This window comes from Venturia canescens, chromosome 9 (genome assembly GCF_019457755.1).
Source record: "Venturia canescens isolate UGA chromosome 9, ASM1945775v1, whole genome shotgun sequence".
Classification (NCBI taxonomy): Eukaryota; Metazoa; Arthropoda; class Insecta; order Hymenoptera; family Ichneumonidae; genus Venturia; species Venturia canescens.
In genome coordinates, this window is record NC_057429.1 from 9,892,700 (window position 1) to 9,907,898 (window position 15,199).

Consider the following 15,199-nt stretch of genomic DNA (forward strand, 5'->3'; position numbering starts at 1 on the left):
ATTTTAAAATAAATATTCAAACATTTTTTGACGAACTTTGTGCAGTGTGGTTGGCAAAATCAGAGAACATTGTAAATCTGTTCCTTGGCGAAATAGTTTAAATTCCGGAAGTATGCGATTCTAACGCCGTGAGTGAAAACTAAAAGAACGAAGTGGTGTAACGGCAGCGTTGCGTCAAGTTGCGTGTCGGTCAGAAATCGAATCACATTTTCATGTACGCTCACATGTCAATCTATTTTAACTTTCACCGTGAATTTCTTGGTTAACTGACGCAAGAAATGTTACATTGCGCTAGGTCAACGATTTTTTTTTCGTAAATAATTTAAATTATTCAAACTAACGCCGGTTGCGGTATTATCTTTAACGAATATTCTTTAAAGTTCTGCTTTTAATATTTAATAATTAGAATAACTTATTCAAGTGAAAGATGGTTGAAACAAAGAGTGACTTAGCTACTGAGGAGAATGCTCCACCAAAAACTGCTAAGCAATTGGAGAAAGAGGCTAAAAAACTTGCTAAACTAGAAAAGTTTAAACAAAAGCAGGACAAGAAAGAGACTAGCTCCGAGGTGACAACTAAACCAAAAGAAAAAATTGAGGTACTATCTTCTTTTGTCTTTCAATAATACCTGACACGATAATGACAGTCGGAAGTCATTCTATTGTCCATATGCTTCTTAATATAATAAAAGTCGTTTATGATCGCAATTACGCATCATTTTTATCATGAACAAAAAATCTTCAATTCGCAAGTTGAAACTGTCATTTCTGATATCATTCAATCGAAAGTTCGTTTTCACTAATAACAGCTATTTTCCAATTAATCGTCAGAAATAAAACGTGTTCAACAATTTGGTTAGTAAATTCGGAGAATATTTTGATAAAAAATTGATTATTATACTGGTATTGATGCAATGATTAATTCAAAGTTTCCATCTACTAGAAAATTGAGAAAAAGAAAGAGGCTAAGGACTCGGCTCTGTATACTATCGAGACTCCGGTGGGCTCTAAGAAAGATGTCTCCTGTTCCATGCCTGATGCTTATAGTCCGCAATATGTCGAAGCAGCCTGGTACTCTTGGTGGGAAAAAGAGGGTTTTTTTAAACCAGAATATGGAGTAAGAATCTCCCTATTATAAGTTGAAGGATGATTGAAAGAATGATCAAAAATTGTTTCAACAACAGACGGCAAAATGCTGTTACAATTTTTTCTTTGATATTTTGCTGTATTAAATTTTGAAGCTCGATTACAACTATTTCATTATTTCTTTGCTATCAAACAAAATTATTAACATAAATGTGTAATTAATTCGAAAAATTCATTCAATTATTTAACAAATATTAAAAAACATTGTTTGTTTAAAAAATATTTTTTTTACGATTATGGATCAATGATGTGCTACGAAAATTCAATAGCATTGATTTTCTAGAGAAAATCGATTTTGGAAGAAAATCCAAAAGGGAAATTTGTCATGGTTATTCCACCGCCCAATGTCACAGGAGCTCTTCATCTTGGTCATGCATTAACAAATGCTGTGGAAGATGCCATAACAAGATGGTAAACTGAGTAAACAACAAAATTGTCAAAACCAAGTGATCAATAATTTCATGAGTTCAAATGAAACCAAGGCTATATTTGTTCTAGGAATCGCATGAAGGGACGCACAACCCTTTGGAATCCGGGTTGCGATCATGCTGGTATTGCTACTCAAGTGGTTGTGGAGAAGAAACTTTGGCTCGAAGAGAAAAAGACGAGACACGATCTTGGGAGGGAAAAGTTTGTTGAAAAAGTCTGGGAATGGAAGAACGAGTGAGTACTTATATTCATCATTTTTTTGAGAGTTGAGCAAGTATTAACCCAAAAAAATGATCTAATGTGAAATCATTCAGAATTATAAATTATAAATTATGAATTCAACAAAATTAAACTGCGGTACAACGAAGGTTGTGAATAATGCTTTCAAATTCTTATTTTTTAAAATATATTTTTAGAAAAGGTGACAGAATTTATCAGCAACTAAGAAAACTGGGAAGTTCTTTCGATTGGGAAAGAGCTTGTTTCACGATGGATCCAAAACTGTGCCGTGCAGTGACAGAAGCATTCGTTCGTTTGCACGACGAGAACGTGATTTACCGTAGCAATCGTTTGGTGAATTGGTCATGCACCTTGAAAAGTGCTATATCGGATATCGAAGTTGACAAAGTTGAGTTGACAGGCAAAACAGCGTTAACGATTCCTGGATATAACGAGAAAATCGTGTTCGGTGTTTTGGTACATTTTGCCTACGAAGTCGAAGATTCTGATGAAAAATTGATCGTCGCTACGACTCGTATTGAAACGATGCTCGGTGACACTGCCGTTGCTGTTCATCCAAAAGATTCTCGCTATTCTCATCTCGTTGGAAAATACGTAAAACATCCATTCTGCGAGAGAAAAATTCCTATTATCGCTGACGATTTTGTTGAAATGGAATTCGGCACCGGGGCTGTGAAAATAACACCTGCCCATGATCCCAATGATTATGAAGTCGGCAAACGCCACGATTTACCTTTCATCACTATTTTCGATGATGATGGAAATATTACCGGAAACTGCGGCAAATTCACGGTTTGGATTTTTTTATGAACGTTTTCTTATAATCATTAAAATTCATTGAATAATTGTCGAGTCCAACTTTTGGAATTTTATTCTTTACGTTCCGAGCATTTGTCTCGTCTCTGGTTGTTGTCGCTATGGGTCTTTATGGCCCCGAAAACTGTGAACCTTTATAACTTTTGTTCATTTTGATCTGAAGCCAAACATAGAAAAAACGTCTAAATTTAAAAAATTAATTACCAGGGTATGAAGCGATTCCATGCGAGAAAGGCTGTATTGGAAGAATTGACAAAACTGAATCTTTTCGTCGAAATAAAAGACAATCCAATGGTAGTGCCAATCTGCAGTCGTTCCAAGGATGTTGTCGAGCCACTGATAAAGCCTCAATGGTACATAAAATGCGATGACATGGCTGCTAATGCAATGGATGCTGTGAATACCAACGAACTTAAAATCATACCGGAACAGTACAAAAAAACTTGGTTCCACTGGATGGAAGGCATTCGAGATTGGTGCATTTCGCGGCAGTTGTGGTGGGGTCATCGTATTCCCGCTTATTACGTTTATTTCAACGATAATGCATGCTTCAATGGCAAAGATGACGATCGCTGGGTTAGTGGGCGTAACGAGAATGAAGCCAAAGAAAAGGCAGCAAAAAAATTCAATGTCGGCGTGGATCAAATAAGCCTCAAACAAGATCCAGACGTTTTGGACACTTGGTTTTCCTCGGCGTTATTCCCATTCTCTATTTTCGGATGGCCAGACAATGTGTGGATATTACATTTATACTTTTATTCAAAAATCAATCTTTCATTTCCTCGTTTGTAATTCTGAAAATGTGGGACTGAATATTTTATAAATTATAGACGGAAGAGCTCAAAGCCTTTTACCCTGGTACTCTGTTGGAAACTGGTCACGACATCCTCTTCTTTTGGGTTGCACGAATGGTATTTTTCGGACAAAAGCTACTCGGAAAATTACCTTTCAAGTAAGGACAACGTAAAATCACTTTTCTTTTCTAAGTTGGAAGTTCGTTATAATTTCCTAGTGAACGTATGATATATATTTTCAATGTTTTTTTTTTATTCCCTGTCTGTGAATTTGTTACAATTTATCTTTGCTGCACCAAGTTTTCCTCCGGCTATTTTCAACCCACTTTTCTTTATAAACGCTGGAACCTGTGAATTTATTTAACGTTTCACAGGGAAGTATATCTTCACGCGATGGTGCGCGATGCACACGGTAGGAAAATGAGTAAATCGCTCGGGAATGTGATTGATCCGATGGACGTGATTCGGGGCATAAGTTTGCAGGTAACGATTTTCCAACATTTCGTTTCGTCCAAGTTTGTTAAATATTTTATTGACACTGCTAAATTTTGAATGAACGAAAACCTTTTACGATTCATTCATTTTCTAAAAATTCTTTTTCAGAATCTTCACAAGCAACTGGAAAATTCGAATCTCGATCCCAAGGAATTGAAACACGCGATCGAAGGACAAAAACGAGATTATCCACAGGGAATTCCCGAATGTGGTAGCGACGCATTGAGATTTGCACTTTGTGCTTACACGAGTCAAGGACGTGACATCAATCTCGATATAATGCGCGTTCAGGGATATCGTTTCTTCTGTAACAAAATTTGGAATGCAACCAAGTTTGCGCTCATGTATCTCGGCGATTTTCAGTACGATGGCGACACTGAGGTGAGAAAGAATTTTAATTTTTCACGAAGTAAAATCATAAAAAATTTATATTATAGCATTCCTTTCGAGTATAATTCAATTTCCGTCAACTTTTTTTTTATCGTTGGTTTCACGAAATATTTACACTTTTCAAATAAAAAAAATAAAATAAAATAAAATAATAAAATAAACAGTGAAATTTCCTTCATAATTCTTTAATAGCAGTAAATAATGTGAAAATTATTTTGAATACGAGAGACACTTTTTTACTCCCATGATGAAAAATTGAATGAAGTTCCTTGTATTCAGTTAAGAGTAACTATTCACAATTAACCATAAGTGTATTGGTATTGCGATAGAGAACAGACTTTATGGAAAAAGAGAATATGAGAGTTGGCAGTAGGGAATGGTATTCGTCAACATTGAGCGAAGCCTTCGTCCAGGAAGCGGTGAACGATTATTTATCGGATTATCCGTATTTGGACGGTTACACGCCGTCACAAGCGGATGTAACGGTGTTCAAAGCTATAAGCAAAATGTCGATTGATTTACGGCATAAGCCGCATTTACGGCGTTGGAAAAATCATATTAGCACGTTTAGCGGCGTTGAAAAAATGGCTTTCCGACCGGATAATGGAGAGTTGTTCTCCCGTTGTTCTGACATTACGAATGGAAAACGCAATGACGATTTTTGCGCATTTCAGGTGGGCAAACTCGGCAATGATGCTTGGGTTCCCCTCTCCATTCGTTTATCACACTTTTTCGTTGATTTTTTCCACGTTTTTCCCATAGTTAGGACAGAATTTTTGCAAGCTTCAAATCCCTAAATAGTTTTTAGTCTCTCTGCGTTCGGTTTTAATTTGTGCTCGTAAGCACTTGATTTTTCATTTCGACAATAAAAATTCCATCAAATGTAATCCAAGATCGATTTTTAAGGACTTTAACAACGTTTACAGCTCACTGGGAACGAAACAAACGTTGACGTGTGGATGTTGTCAAGAGTTAGCCACGCAGCCAAAACTTGCGACGAAGGAATGGCTCAGTACGACTTTACAGCAGCTACGACCGCTTGTTATAATCTTTGGCTCTACGATCTTTGCGACGTTTATTTGGTAAGTTTTTTAATTGGGCATATGCTTGTATTTTTTATAAAAATAAATGAAATAAAATAAAATTACACTTTATATGACCATCATCGCAACCAAATTCTCTATTCGTTTTTTTATTTGTCAGGAATATCTCAAGCCCGTCTTCCAAAATGGTACTCCAGAGCAGAAAATGGCAGCAAAAAGAGTTTTATTCCAGACGTTGGACGTTGGTCTTCGTTTGTTGAGTCCTTTTATGCCTTTCATAACCGAGGAACTGTATCAACGATTGCCACGCACGAAACTCAATTATCCAAGCATTTGCGTGAGTCCTTACCCTGAGGAAAGTGAGGTAAGAATTTTTCACTGTCAGTTCTAAACCAAAAACATTATCCTCGCGATTGGTAAACGTAAAAAATATTGATGAAGTATCAAATTCTTCTGTCACAACCATCGGAGAAAATATTTCATTAAAAAAAGTTTTATTTTATTAGAATTTATTAGAATGAAAAAAAATTCTAGAAATTTTTTTTTTTTTCATTAAAAAAAAAACTCTTCTTGCAGTGTCCTTGGAGAAATTTGGAGATCGAGAAAGACGTCGACTTTGCACAAAAAATAATAAAGAGCATAAGATCGGCGCGATCGACTTACAATTTACCGAACAAGACCAAAACCGAGGCTTACTTCGTGTGCACCGATTCGGCGATTCGAACAAAAGTTGAGAATTATAATTCGTTGATCGGAACTTTGGCATATTCGGTGGTCCATCTGAGCGAGGCTCCTTCCGGTTGCGCAATTATCACAGTCACCGATAAATTGCAAGTTCATTTGGTGCTCAAGGGTCTGATTGACCCGGTAAAAGAACTTGAAAAACTTAGCAAAAAGGAAGATTTGCTCGCTGGAGTTATCGAGAAGTTGAAACAAGCCATGTCGACCGACGATTACGCTACTAAAGTGCCGCTCGACGTGCAGACGAGCAATAAAGAAAAACTCGAAAATAGTGAAGGCGAATTGGAACGATTGACCGAAGCTATGCAAGCTCTACGAACGCTAATTTAGTTCCCAACATCATTTAGTTTCCACAATGATGTATACGTTTTTACGATAATAAAAACATTCATGAATTTACTTATTTTATTAACCTCTTCGCAGTGAGGTGAAAATGGGTTTTTTATAGATTTGTCTTTAATATGCCTCAGTATGAAGGATCGAATCGATGGAGTAGAAATACGTTGTTTTTTAAATACTCCTATACGTGTCAACACAAAAATGGCATGACTTTTTTTTGTCCCTATGCAATAAAGGAGTTAATTATAATTTTTTGGACTATTTTTAAAAGCCTGGTTGATAATGTGACCAGCTGTCCAGCGGATTTCTTCTAAAATGCTTGTCAAATTTGTGGCCTTCGTTTCGATAAATAAGGAAATGTTAAACTTTGGAGGGTTTCAATTGGAACTACGTTTTGGTAAAATCCAAGTGTTTCATTGGGTTGCTATAGTATAACGTTGAATGTTTTTAATTTTTCCACAGTTTTTCTTTAAAAATTCTGTTTTTCATTTTTTTTCTAAGATCACTCATTGTTTTTCAGATATTTTCTGTTTGAAATATATTATTGAAGTATACACTATATTAATTGCAATTATGGTCAAAATAAATCATATCGTGAAACTGTCTTTCATTACCGCATGTAGGTAAAGATGTACTTTATTTGAATGGCGGCTTTCGATCCCGGATCCACGGCGATCAGACTTGCGAATGCTTGCGAACGACGAACACATGTTCGTTTTGTTTGTTGACGAGTGCAGACGAAACAGTGATTGAATTTTCTCACAGATTCTTTCTATTCAGTCTGAATTAAAAAAAAAATAGTGAATTGCACATGAACTTAAATGTGCAATACCATTTGAATAGTATAAAAGATTGTGGGAGCATGAAAACTTGTACCTATAAATCATAACCTACAAACAAGTGCGAAGGTTAAACACAACGAAATTTCTCGATCATGAAGATTTCGAGATTAAAAAAGGTCCAAAAAAACTTAGGTTTTTATGTAAATAATTATAAATTTCGTGAGCCTTATCAAGTGCTTATAGACGGAACATTTTCATTTGCCGCTCTTGAAGTAAGTAACCTGAATCAATTAGACTTTTTATTTTTATTTGAACAGAAACGAAAATACAGGAAATAATAGATCAATGTTTTCACCAAATTTGGTACTTTTACTAAAGTTCAGTGTTTATCTTTTCAGAATAAATTCAGTATACAAGAACAATTACCAAAATATTTTCAAGCTGAGACAAAACTGTTAACAACCCAATGCGTTATACTTGAAACTGAAAAATTGGGACCCAAAGTCTATGGGGCCATGCTCATAGTTAAGCAATTCGCAGTGCATCGATGCGGACATGAAAAAAATCCAACTTCTGGAACAAAATGTTTACTCTCCATGATAGGAAAAGACAATCCTTCAAGGTTTGTGGAAAGCATGTGAAACTCATTCAAGTTTTTCATTAAATTTAATAAGCATACACAATGATTGCTTCTTTTGCATAGATATCTTATAGCAACCCAAGATCGCGAGTTACAAGATCGGTTGAGATCAATACCAGGGGTTCCCTTGTTGTATTTACACGGCAAAGCCCCAACGTTAGATCCACCATCGCATACAAGCAGAAATCATGCAGGTGAACTGTTGAAGAGAATATTTATGAATTCGACGCAGGAAGAGACAATTAAATCATTGAAACAAATATCTGGTTTGGCAACGGAGACGGAGACAAAACCTAAGAAAAAGCGAAAAAAGGGTGGACCGAATCCTTTGAGTGTAAAGAAGAAACAGAAGAAAGTACCGGAGAAGGGTATAGCTCAGAAAAAAACCTCTGGCAAAGTACGAAAAAGAAAAAAGGTGAAAATATCGAGTCATGTAAAGGAAGCACTAAAAATGTCACAAAAGTAAATAAAGTACGATAATGGCTGTATGAAACTTGATTATTTATTATTTATAATACAATGAGTGTTTCTCGTTTTTTTTATATTTTTTTATTTTTCGTTATTTAATTCTTAAAGGAAAAATATTTTCCCCACGTTATCGTCCGCTCGAAATGTCTGCCTCTCATTTACCAAGAATTACGTTGACAAAAAAAAAATAAAGAGAATAATTCGATCATAGCTCATGAACATCACTAAGAATGAAAACGAAATACCAAAAAAATATCAAGAATAACACTGTGTTGCCTATTTTTCCGTATAATTGCTCGACCGAAACCAAAATGTATGTTCACGTTCTACGAAAGAAAACTAAAATAATTAAACGTTCCAATTGGAATGCTAAGTAGCAACATTTTGTTGGAATCAATAATTTATCAACAGTGATAGCAGAGACTTGTCACAATGTTTTTGCAATTGCGAAGTAGACAGAGAAATAATATGAGCGGAGATTATGGCATTGCCAAATACTTTCGTGAAGAAAGTCGTATTACTCGCGTTTGTGTTTTCATTTTTTTTAAATAAAAATATTATCATCTACTAAACCTAATATACACTTGTGTTTTAACATATAGGAAAAGAAGTATGAAGGGAGGGGGGGGGGGGGATGACGATGAAATAAAATCCACGGATGGGGTCGACTTTTGAACTTGCACTAGGTTTCGATTGGCAAATGCAATTTGATGAAAACTATAGTGTGCCAGTCTTTTGACTTGTTGACGATCGACGTTGATTGCCAGCGAGGTCATTGCTTTTTTTTCAATTCGTTCTTCAATCTCTCGGTTTTCTCTAATATTTCTTTTTTTTTCTTACGATATCTTGTAGTCGAATTACGAATCAATCAGTCAAGGATGCGGATTTAGTAAAGCACGAGCCGCCATTCCCAACATTTTCATGCGTTTTGTAGAACGATGGTTTGGATTCGCCGCAACAAATGCCGCGAGTTGGGACTGCAACGTTAATAATACAGTTCCCATATGCTCCCGTGTCACTGGATCGTTCGTGTCCAAATTCAGTATCGCCTCTTCAAGCCACCTGCGATTCAAAGTTTTTTCTCATCAATTTTTCCCTATTTTTCGTTGCGTGCATCTCATTCCTTTTACTTTATGACAAAATTGAGTCGTTCTGATTTCATGTTGCTGATTGCGCGAGTGCACCAGAAATAGCTGCAAATTTTGAAAGTAAAGTTTTTCCACACCGTTCGCCCGATCGAAATAATACAAATGTCAGCCCATTTTTGCCATCGCCCTGCGTGGGCTGACAGAGCCTTTTTTTAATTGGTCAAACTGTGTCGAAAAATTTCAATTTCGAAAATTCTAAGCGAGGTTTGATCGATGGATGATGAATAAAACTTCAATTTGATCCAATTGATTCATGACAGAAAAATCCAAAAATTTATCCTTACCTGTGCTTGAGCTCTGTGCGGTGCCCTAAATCAGCAGAAAGTTGTTGCACGAGCGACAAAATAACTGGCTGTTGCAGCAAACAACGTTGTCCTTGACCCTGTGGCCCTACAGAGCTAGAAAATACTCGAGCCGGTTCAGTCTTCTCGCAAACCAGCACGACGAGTCCTAAATCGCTTGCGCTCAACGCCTGCTGAAAAGCCGCGTTCAGTTGGCCACGTTGAATTAAAGAAAGTACTCGAGATTGAGTATCCGCTACTGCAGGCACAGAAATGCAGGGCGTTGTCGCACGAGACCTAAAAATTGATCATTTCAAATGAAATTTGTGTAAAATTTGACTGCATCTGGTTTGACATCATTTTTCTCTGTCTTAATTAGAACAATCAAATGAAAACTTGCCGAGCTCCAGCTATGTCGATCAATTGTTGGTTAAGATTATCTCTGACGCATTCGCGGATATTCCTCACAGTCTCGTCTTGAAAAGTGGCGAAAGTTTTCATCATTTCGTTTCGTAAATCCTCTCGAACGAGATTCGAAGTACTGGTCAAAAGTTGAAGAGAAGCTTCATTTTGTTGTTCGTTTCGCTGTTGACATTGTTTATCCAACAACGTTTCAACGTTTTGTAAATCTGCAAAGTAAAGAAAACAGTGGGTCATGTCCAGTCTTTTAATATTCAAAAATATTTGAAGTGAGTACACCGAATAGTTGCGAGAGAATAGCTCTAAATTGAATAAAAATTGTTACTCCGTAAACCTTAAAAATATCGGATAAATAAAAAAATTGTTCTTACATTCGTGTGTACCTCTCGCGAAAGCGTCTTGAACCTGCCGAAACATGGATTGACATGCTTTTTCCATTCTGGAGAGTAAAACATTGGCAAAAGCTTCTTTGAAGGCATTTTCAAGAGCGGGTTTGGCAGCGTTGGTAGCGGCAAGAGCGACAGTGTCTCTAATATGAGGGCCTCCTATGAGTTGTGTCAAGTTGTCTCTGACGAGAGCGTCGATTCTGGAGACGTCAGTCCTTAAATGGGCTTTCAACGGTTCAACAACATCGCTGACGACTTGCGGTAGAGCAGTTTCGATTTTATTGGTAATGTTGGTTTGGAGTTCGTCAAGAAAATCGTTCTGTCTTGCAATGCGGGCGTAGAGAGTTTGCTCCATGGAAGCCAATTGTTGTTGAGAGGCGCGAGCAAGAGCAGATTCGACTCTTGTAGCGATAGGAGTATCTTGTCGCAGCCTGGTTACTTCAGCACGAAGTTCCCGAAGTTCTTGTCGTTGTTCTTGCATCGTTTCTAGAATGCTCTCCAACTTTTGGCTCAATTGAGCGATGTTATGGTCAGGAACGACACGAGTTTCCGGAACTTCGACTTCGTCGTCTTCCTCGTCTTCCTCGTTGGCTATTATGTCCGCTGCATCATTTTCTTCCTTCGCGATACTTCCCGGGGCATTCGTTTTTCCCTCCTTTTCTGGGAATTCCTCCGATTCGCGGCCTGATTTTGACGCAGGAGGATGATCTCGTCTCCACGCGTACGGAACTTCCGTCCAATTTTCACGTGGCACTTCCGACCACTCTTCACCTTTCAATTCCGCTCGTGGAGTTTCTTTTTTCGCTTCGTCCTCCGGAAATACGAAATCTTGCAAAGCTCGTGCGCCAACATCCATCAATGAAACTATCGGAATATCGCTCCAATCCAATACTTCTTCCTCTTTTCCCTCTTCCTCCAATCCAGCGAGGAACAAAATTTCACGCACTTCTCGAGATGTGCTGCTGCCACCGCTCGGTGGTGCTTGCTCCAGTTCACTCGTTGCCAAAGGCGGTTCCGTTGCATTGAGAGCTTGTACTGCCTGTGCCAACGACGGACTCGCCGATAGCACCGTACCGAGTTCCGGACTCGCTCGATTAGATTCTGTAAAAAAAAAAAAAAAAAACAAAGGATCGGTTATAATGATACTGGAAATCTCTATTTAAATGGTTCTAGTCAATTCCAGAAGTAATTATTCACTTTTTTGGCGATCGAACATTTCTAAATCTGTTTTTGGTTAGCGTTTTTTCTTTACTAAACTTTTCTCAATAGTTATTTTGAAACAAAAAATTTCGACTGTACCACTGTTTTCTTTTTTAGCTGGTGAACTGAAGGCATCAGGCGTCATAAGATTCAAAGCGCCGTTGACGTTTGTCGCTCCTTCGATAGTGACCGAGCGTTCTTCTTCTTCTTCTTCGCCATTTTCCACCGCAATTCCATTTTGATCGTCGTGTCTAATGTGTTGTTGCAAGTCCTCGTTATAATCGAGAGAATCGTGTGTCAATGTGTCCATTAAACAATTATTCGCCATTTGATGAATCGGCCGAAATGCGATGTGACATTCTTGCAGAGATTTCGGTTGTACGAGGTACATTCTTATGACGAATTGATCCTCGTTCTCGTCTTCGCAAGGACATAGATCTTCCAATGACTCTCCAGTCGGACGAACTTTCCTCAAACCGGCATCGACTATTCCAAAACTCAATATCGGATATGGCAATAAAAATTCCGATATTGTACTCACACAAGCTATCCCATCATCACTGTCCTTTGACAAATACAATATGTACAAGCCTTTGTTACATATGTCCGACAGAAGCAAAAAACTTGCGCTCAAATCCAAACCAGCTTTCAGTACCGGTATTTTCCCACTTATTGGCGATGGATCGAATCGTATCGTTTGCAGGCAAACCCATTTTTCACACGACCAAACTTTCAATTCAGAATTATTGTCACAGCCTGTTATTGCGAATCGCCAAAATTGAGCACTGCAAATTTTTACACAATATTTTATATTTTCAATAATAAAATTGTAAAATGTTATTGAAGTTATTCGTCATTTCAACTTAAAGTCTCATTCTATAATTATAATTTTCTCGAAGTTTGTAAGAAAAAAATGAATAAATTATTCACAGTAGTTTCTTATTGCGTTTTTTCATTCCGCATTTCATTGAGAATATTATGATTTTAGTCAAACAAGAAAAAATCATGACAAAAATGTTGTACTTACTCCGGTTGATAGTTTTTGTGGTCATCGAGGAAGAACATGGATGATATAGGTCTGCCCTCGTGAGGTCGCCATTCATGCAAACAACTCGGTTGTTGAAACGCATTACCATGGATTATCACTTGGAAGAATTTTATTTCACCGTCAAGACTAGCCGTGGCTATTGCTGTGCCGTCAGGACTGAGAATTGCTTCTACTATCGCTCCAGAGTGTTGACAAATTTCTGTCATACCTCCGCAATTACTCACCAACGGATCTGTCAACTAGGAAAAAGAAAAAATTTAATCGCACTGCACTGAATTTCATAAAACTGACGATCTATAGAATAAATGCCTCCTGATACAAAAACTTTCTCTCAAAATTCAAAGGTTTAAAAAAACTTGTTTGAGGATTTCAAATTGGAAAGGTTTTTTGTTCAATTTTGAGAAGAATTACCTTGATGGGTTCCGGTCCTAGCACGCTCGAAACGTTATCAACTGACCAAAGTTCAGCTTTAGAGCCTCTTGTAACGAGTAGAAATTTGGAGACGTCGTCACCCTCGCTGACTTCGTCCTCAGGTATGTACGGACACCAGATGACTCTGTGGATTGTTGGTGAAACTTCTTCCGTCTCCACTTGCAGTATCAGTGTACATACTAGATTGGTGGGCGTGGAATCGATTGTGTGGACAAACAAACATCCTAAATAATCTATGCATGCCAACACAGCCCCAGAAACTCGAGCGAACGCGAGATCTTGTATCGTGCCGCGCATTCCTCTAAGAAGCGCTCTTTGCTCTCGTTCTTTGTATACCACGCGTACAACACCTGCACCGCTTCCAGCTGCAGTTAGAATTAATCGAATTCGTTAAAAACTTTATTCAAGATTATTCAACCTGACATTTGATTAATGTCAATTTGAACATCATGTAATCCAATATTAAATTTCTGAGGGTTCTTAGCCACGTTATTCATATTTGTATATTGAAAATGGTAGACAAGATTAAAAAGTAATAAAATGAAGTCGAAAGTACCTTTGATGCCATAAGCCAAGTATTTGCCGGACATATGAACTGCCAACAGTTGACCCGCATAGAATTGAAATTCCCAAGCAAAGTCAACAATACTTTTGAACTTCACTTTCGAGCTGCCATGATCATTCCCACCAGCAGAGGGAATAATCGTAACATTTTTGCTGACGAGTTCAACCGAGTTTTCGTCATCTTGTCCACTGAATTTTCTGCAGAGTCAAGAGAATGCAAAGTTAAAAAAATAAAAAAATTGTGTTGCATTCTTAACGAGACTCAGGAAATTTTAAAATATTGTAATTGAAAATAAAAAATAAACTAAACGGATCAAACGACACGAAAACGATTAAACAGAATTTCGGAAGCATCGATTTTTACGAAGCGTCGAAATATTGCAGGTGCGAATTGAACTTTGATAACGAAAATCGATTGCTTTGTTCGTACTTACACAGATTGCGGAAAAACCCTAAGGTTTTCTTCCCCGGCTTTGATCATCGTCAAATGATAACGGGCGGTCTCCTAAAATTCGTTGATTATTTTGAAGTCACGAATATCGAGGAAAGAAAGAAAATAATAAAAAGAGAGAGGAAAAGTTGTTGGACCGGGTCCGACAGTGAATTCTAACCTAAAAGAGCCGGTGGCACGCCTGCGAAGGCAGCCTCCCCCCTTTCCTACTCTCTTTTTTTTCTTGTAAAACCACGCAAGTTCCACTGTTATATTTTATTTTTATTTACCTGGAGAAATAGTATTTCTCCGATCCTCGGGAGATCGCTCTTATGAAAAGGAAAATAAATAAATAATAACTGACCGGCCAAATTTATTCGTTCGTTTGACTATCGCGGCATATCGAGGTTTTGCAACCTTTTGTTCAAGAATTTTCTAAACCAAACACTGCACGCACAGCGCACAGACGCACACACATGACACCCACACATTCATACATACATAACTAACAGAAACGAATTTTACGCGCGAGGGGAAGGATTGGAAAAAATGTATATCCACCGAAGAAGGGGAAACGTCGGAGGAAGGGATTAACGAACATCCACTGTGGCCAATTGTGTCAAGTTAGTAAAAAAGTGAAGAATCCGATGAAATAAAAAAAAAACCCTAACCCAACGACGGAAGTCAAAGGGGAGTAGTGGAGATTTTCCACCAATTTCAACACTTCCGATATCCGCTGAAAATGACAAACACAACAAAGGCACAAGATTCACAGATAGATTAATCGTGGTGGCTCTTGGGTAATGGCGGCAAAAGACGCGCCGCTATACCGCAAACACCCGATATTCCCAAGTTTTTAAAACGTTTATTGGACAAAGTTGATAATAATCCCAAATGAATCGATATTTTTTAATAAACATTTGAAAGCATATGAGCGTATAAACAAGTGAAAATGTGATTTTACTATT

General features: G+C 37.6%; 3 protein-coding genes across 5 annotated transcripts; 2 read left to right on the forward strand and 1 right to left on the reverse strand.

The window, feature by feature from the left end:
* Positions 1–173: 173 nt before the first annotated feature.
* On the forward strand, positions 174–6,492 carry ValRS (Valyl-tRNA synthetase). 2 transcript variants are annotated; one of them, XM_043429543.1, is made up of 14 exons: positions 175–313; positions 422–598; positions 943–1,116; positions 1,429–1,556; positions 1,644–1,808; positions 1,991–2,606; positions 2,838–3,362; positions 3,461–3,582; positions 3,799–3,907; positions 4,028–4,300; positions 4,639–4,983; positions 5,236–5,391; positions 5,513–5,716; positions 5,929–6,492. In XM_043429543.1, exons 2-14 carry the CDS (start codon positions 428–430, stop codon positions 6,421–6,423), a joined length of 3,483 nt encoding a protein of 1,160 aa, XP_043285478.1. In that variant the 5' UTR covers positions 175–313; positions 422–427; the 3' UTR covers positions 6,424–6,492. The 2 variants fall into 2 exon arrangements, with proteins under 2 accessions (XP_043285479.1, XP_043285478.1); XM_043429544.1 differs by lacking the exon at positions 4,639–4,983 and having other exon boundaries at positions 174–598.
* Positions 6,493–7,098: 606 nt separating this feature from the next.
* LOC122416519 (rRNA-processing protein UTP23 homolog) lies at positions 7,099–8,342 on the forward strand. The gene is made up of 3 exons (XM_043429551.1): positions 7,099–7,486; positions 7,613–7,836; positions 7,918–8,342. Exons 1-3 carry the CDS (start codon positions 7,367–7,369, stop codon positions 8,318–8,320), a joined length of 747 nt encoding a protein of 248 aa, XP_043285486.1. The 5' UTR covers positions 7,099–7,366; the 3' UTR covers positions 8,321–8,342.
* On the reverse strand, positions 8,335–14,745 carry Ge-1 (Enhancer of mRNA-decapping protein 4 homolog Ge-1). 2 transcript variants are annotated; one of them, XM_043429545.1, is made up of 10 exons: positions 14,522–14,745; positions 14,236–14,306; positions 13,794–13,999; positions 13,217–13,602; positions 12,785–13,044; positions 11,857–12,542; positions 10,543–11,658; positions 10,152–10,380; positions 9,755–10,048; positions 8,335–9,384 (listed from the first exon to the last, which is right to left on the reverse strand). In XM_043429545.1, exons 2-10 carry the CDS (start codon positions 14,280–14,282, stop codon positions 9,195–9,197), a joined length of 3,414 nt encoding a protein of 1,137 aa, XP_043285480.1. In that variant the 5' UTR covers positions 14,283–14,306; positions 14,522–14,745; the 3' UTR covers positions 8,335–9,194. The 2 variants fall into 2 exon arrangements, with proteins under 2 accessions (XP_043285480.1, XP_043285481.1); XM_043429546.1 differs by lacking the exon at positions 14,522–14,745 and having other exon boundaries at positions 14,236–14,445.
* Positions 14,746–15,199: the final 454 nt, after the last annotated feature.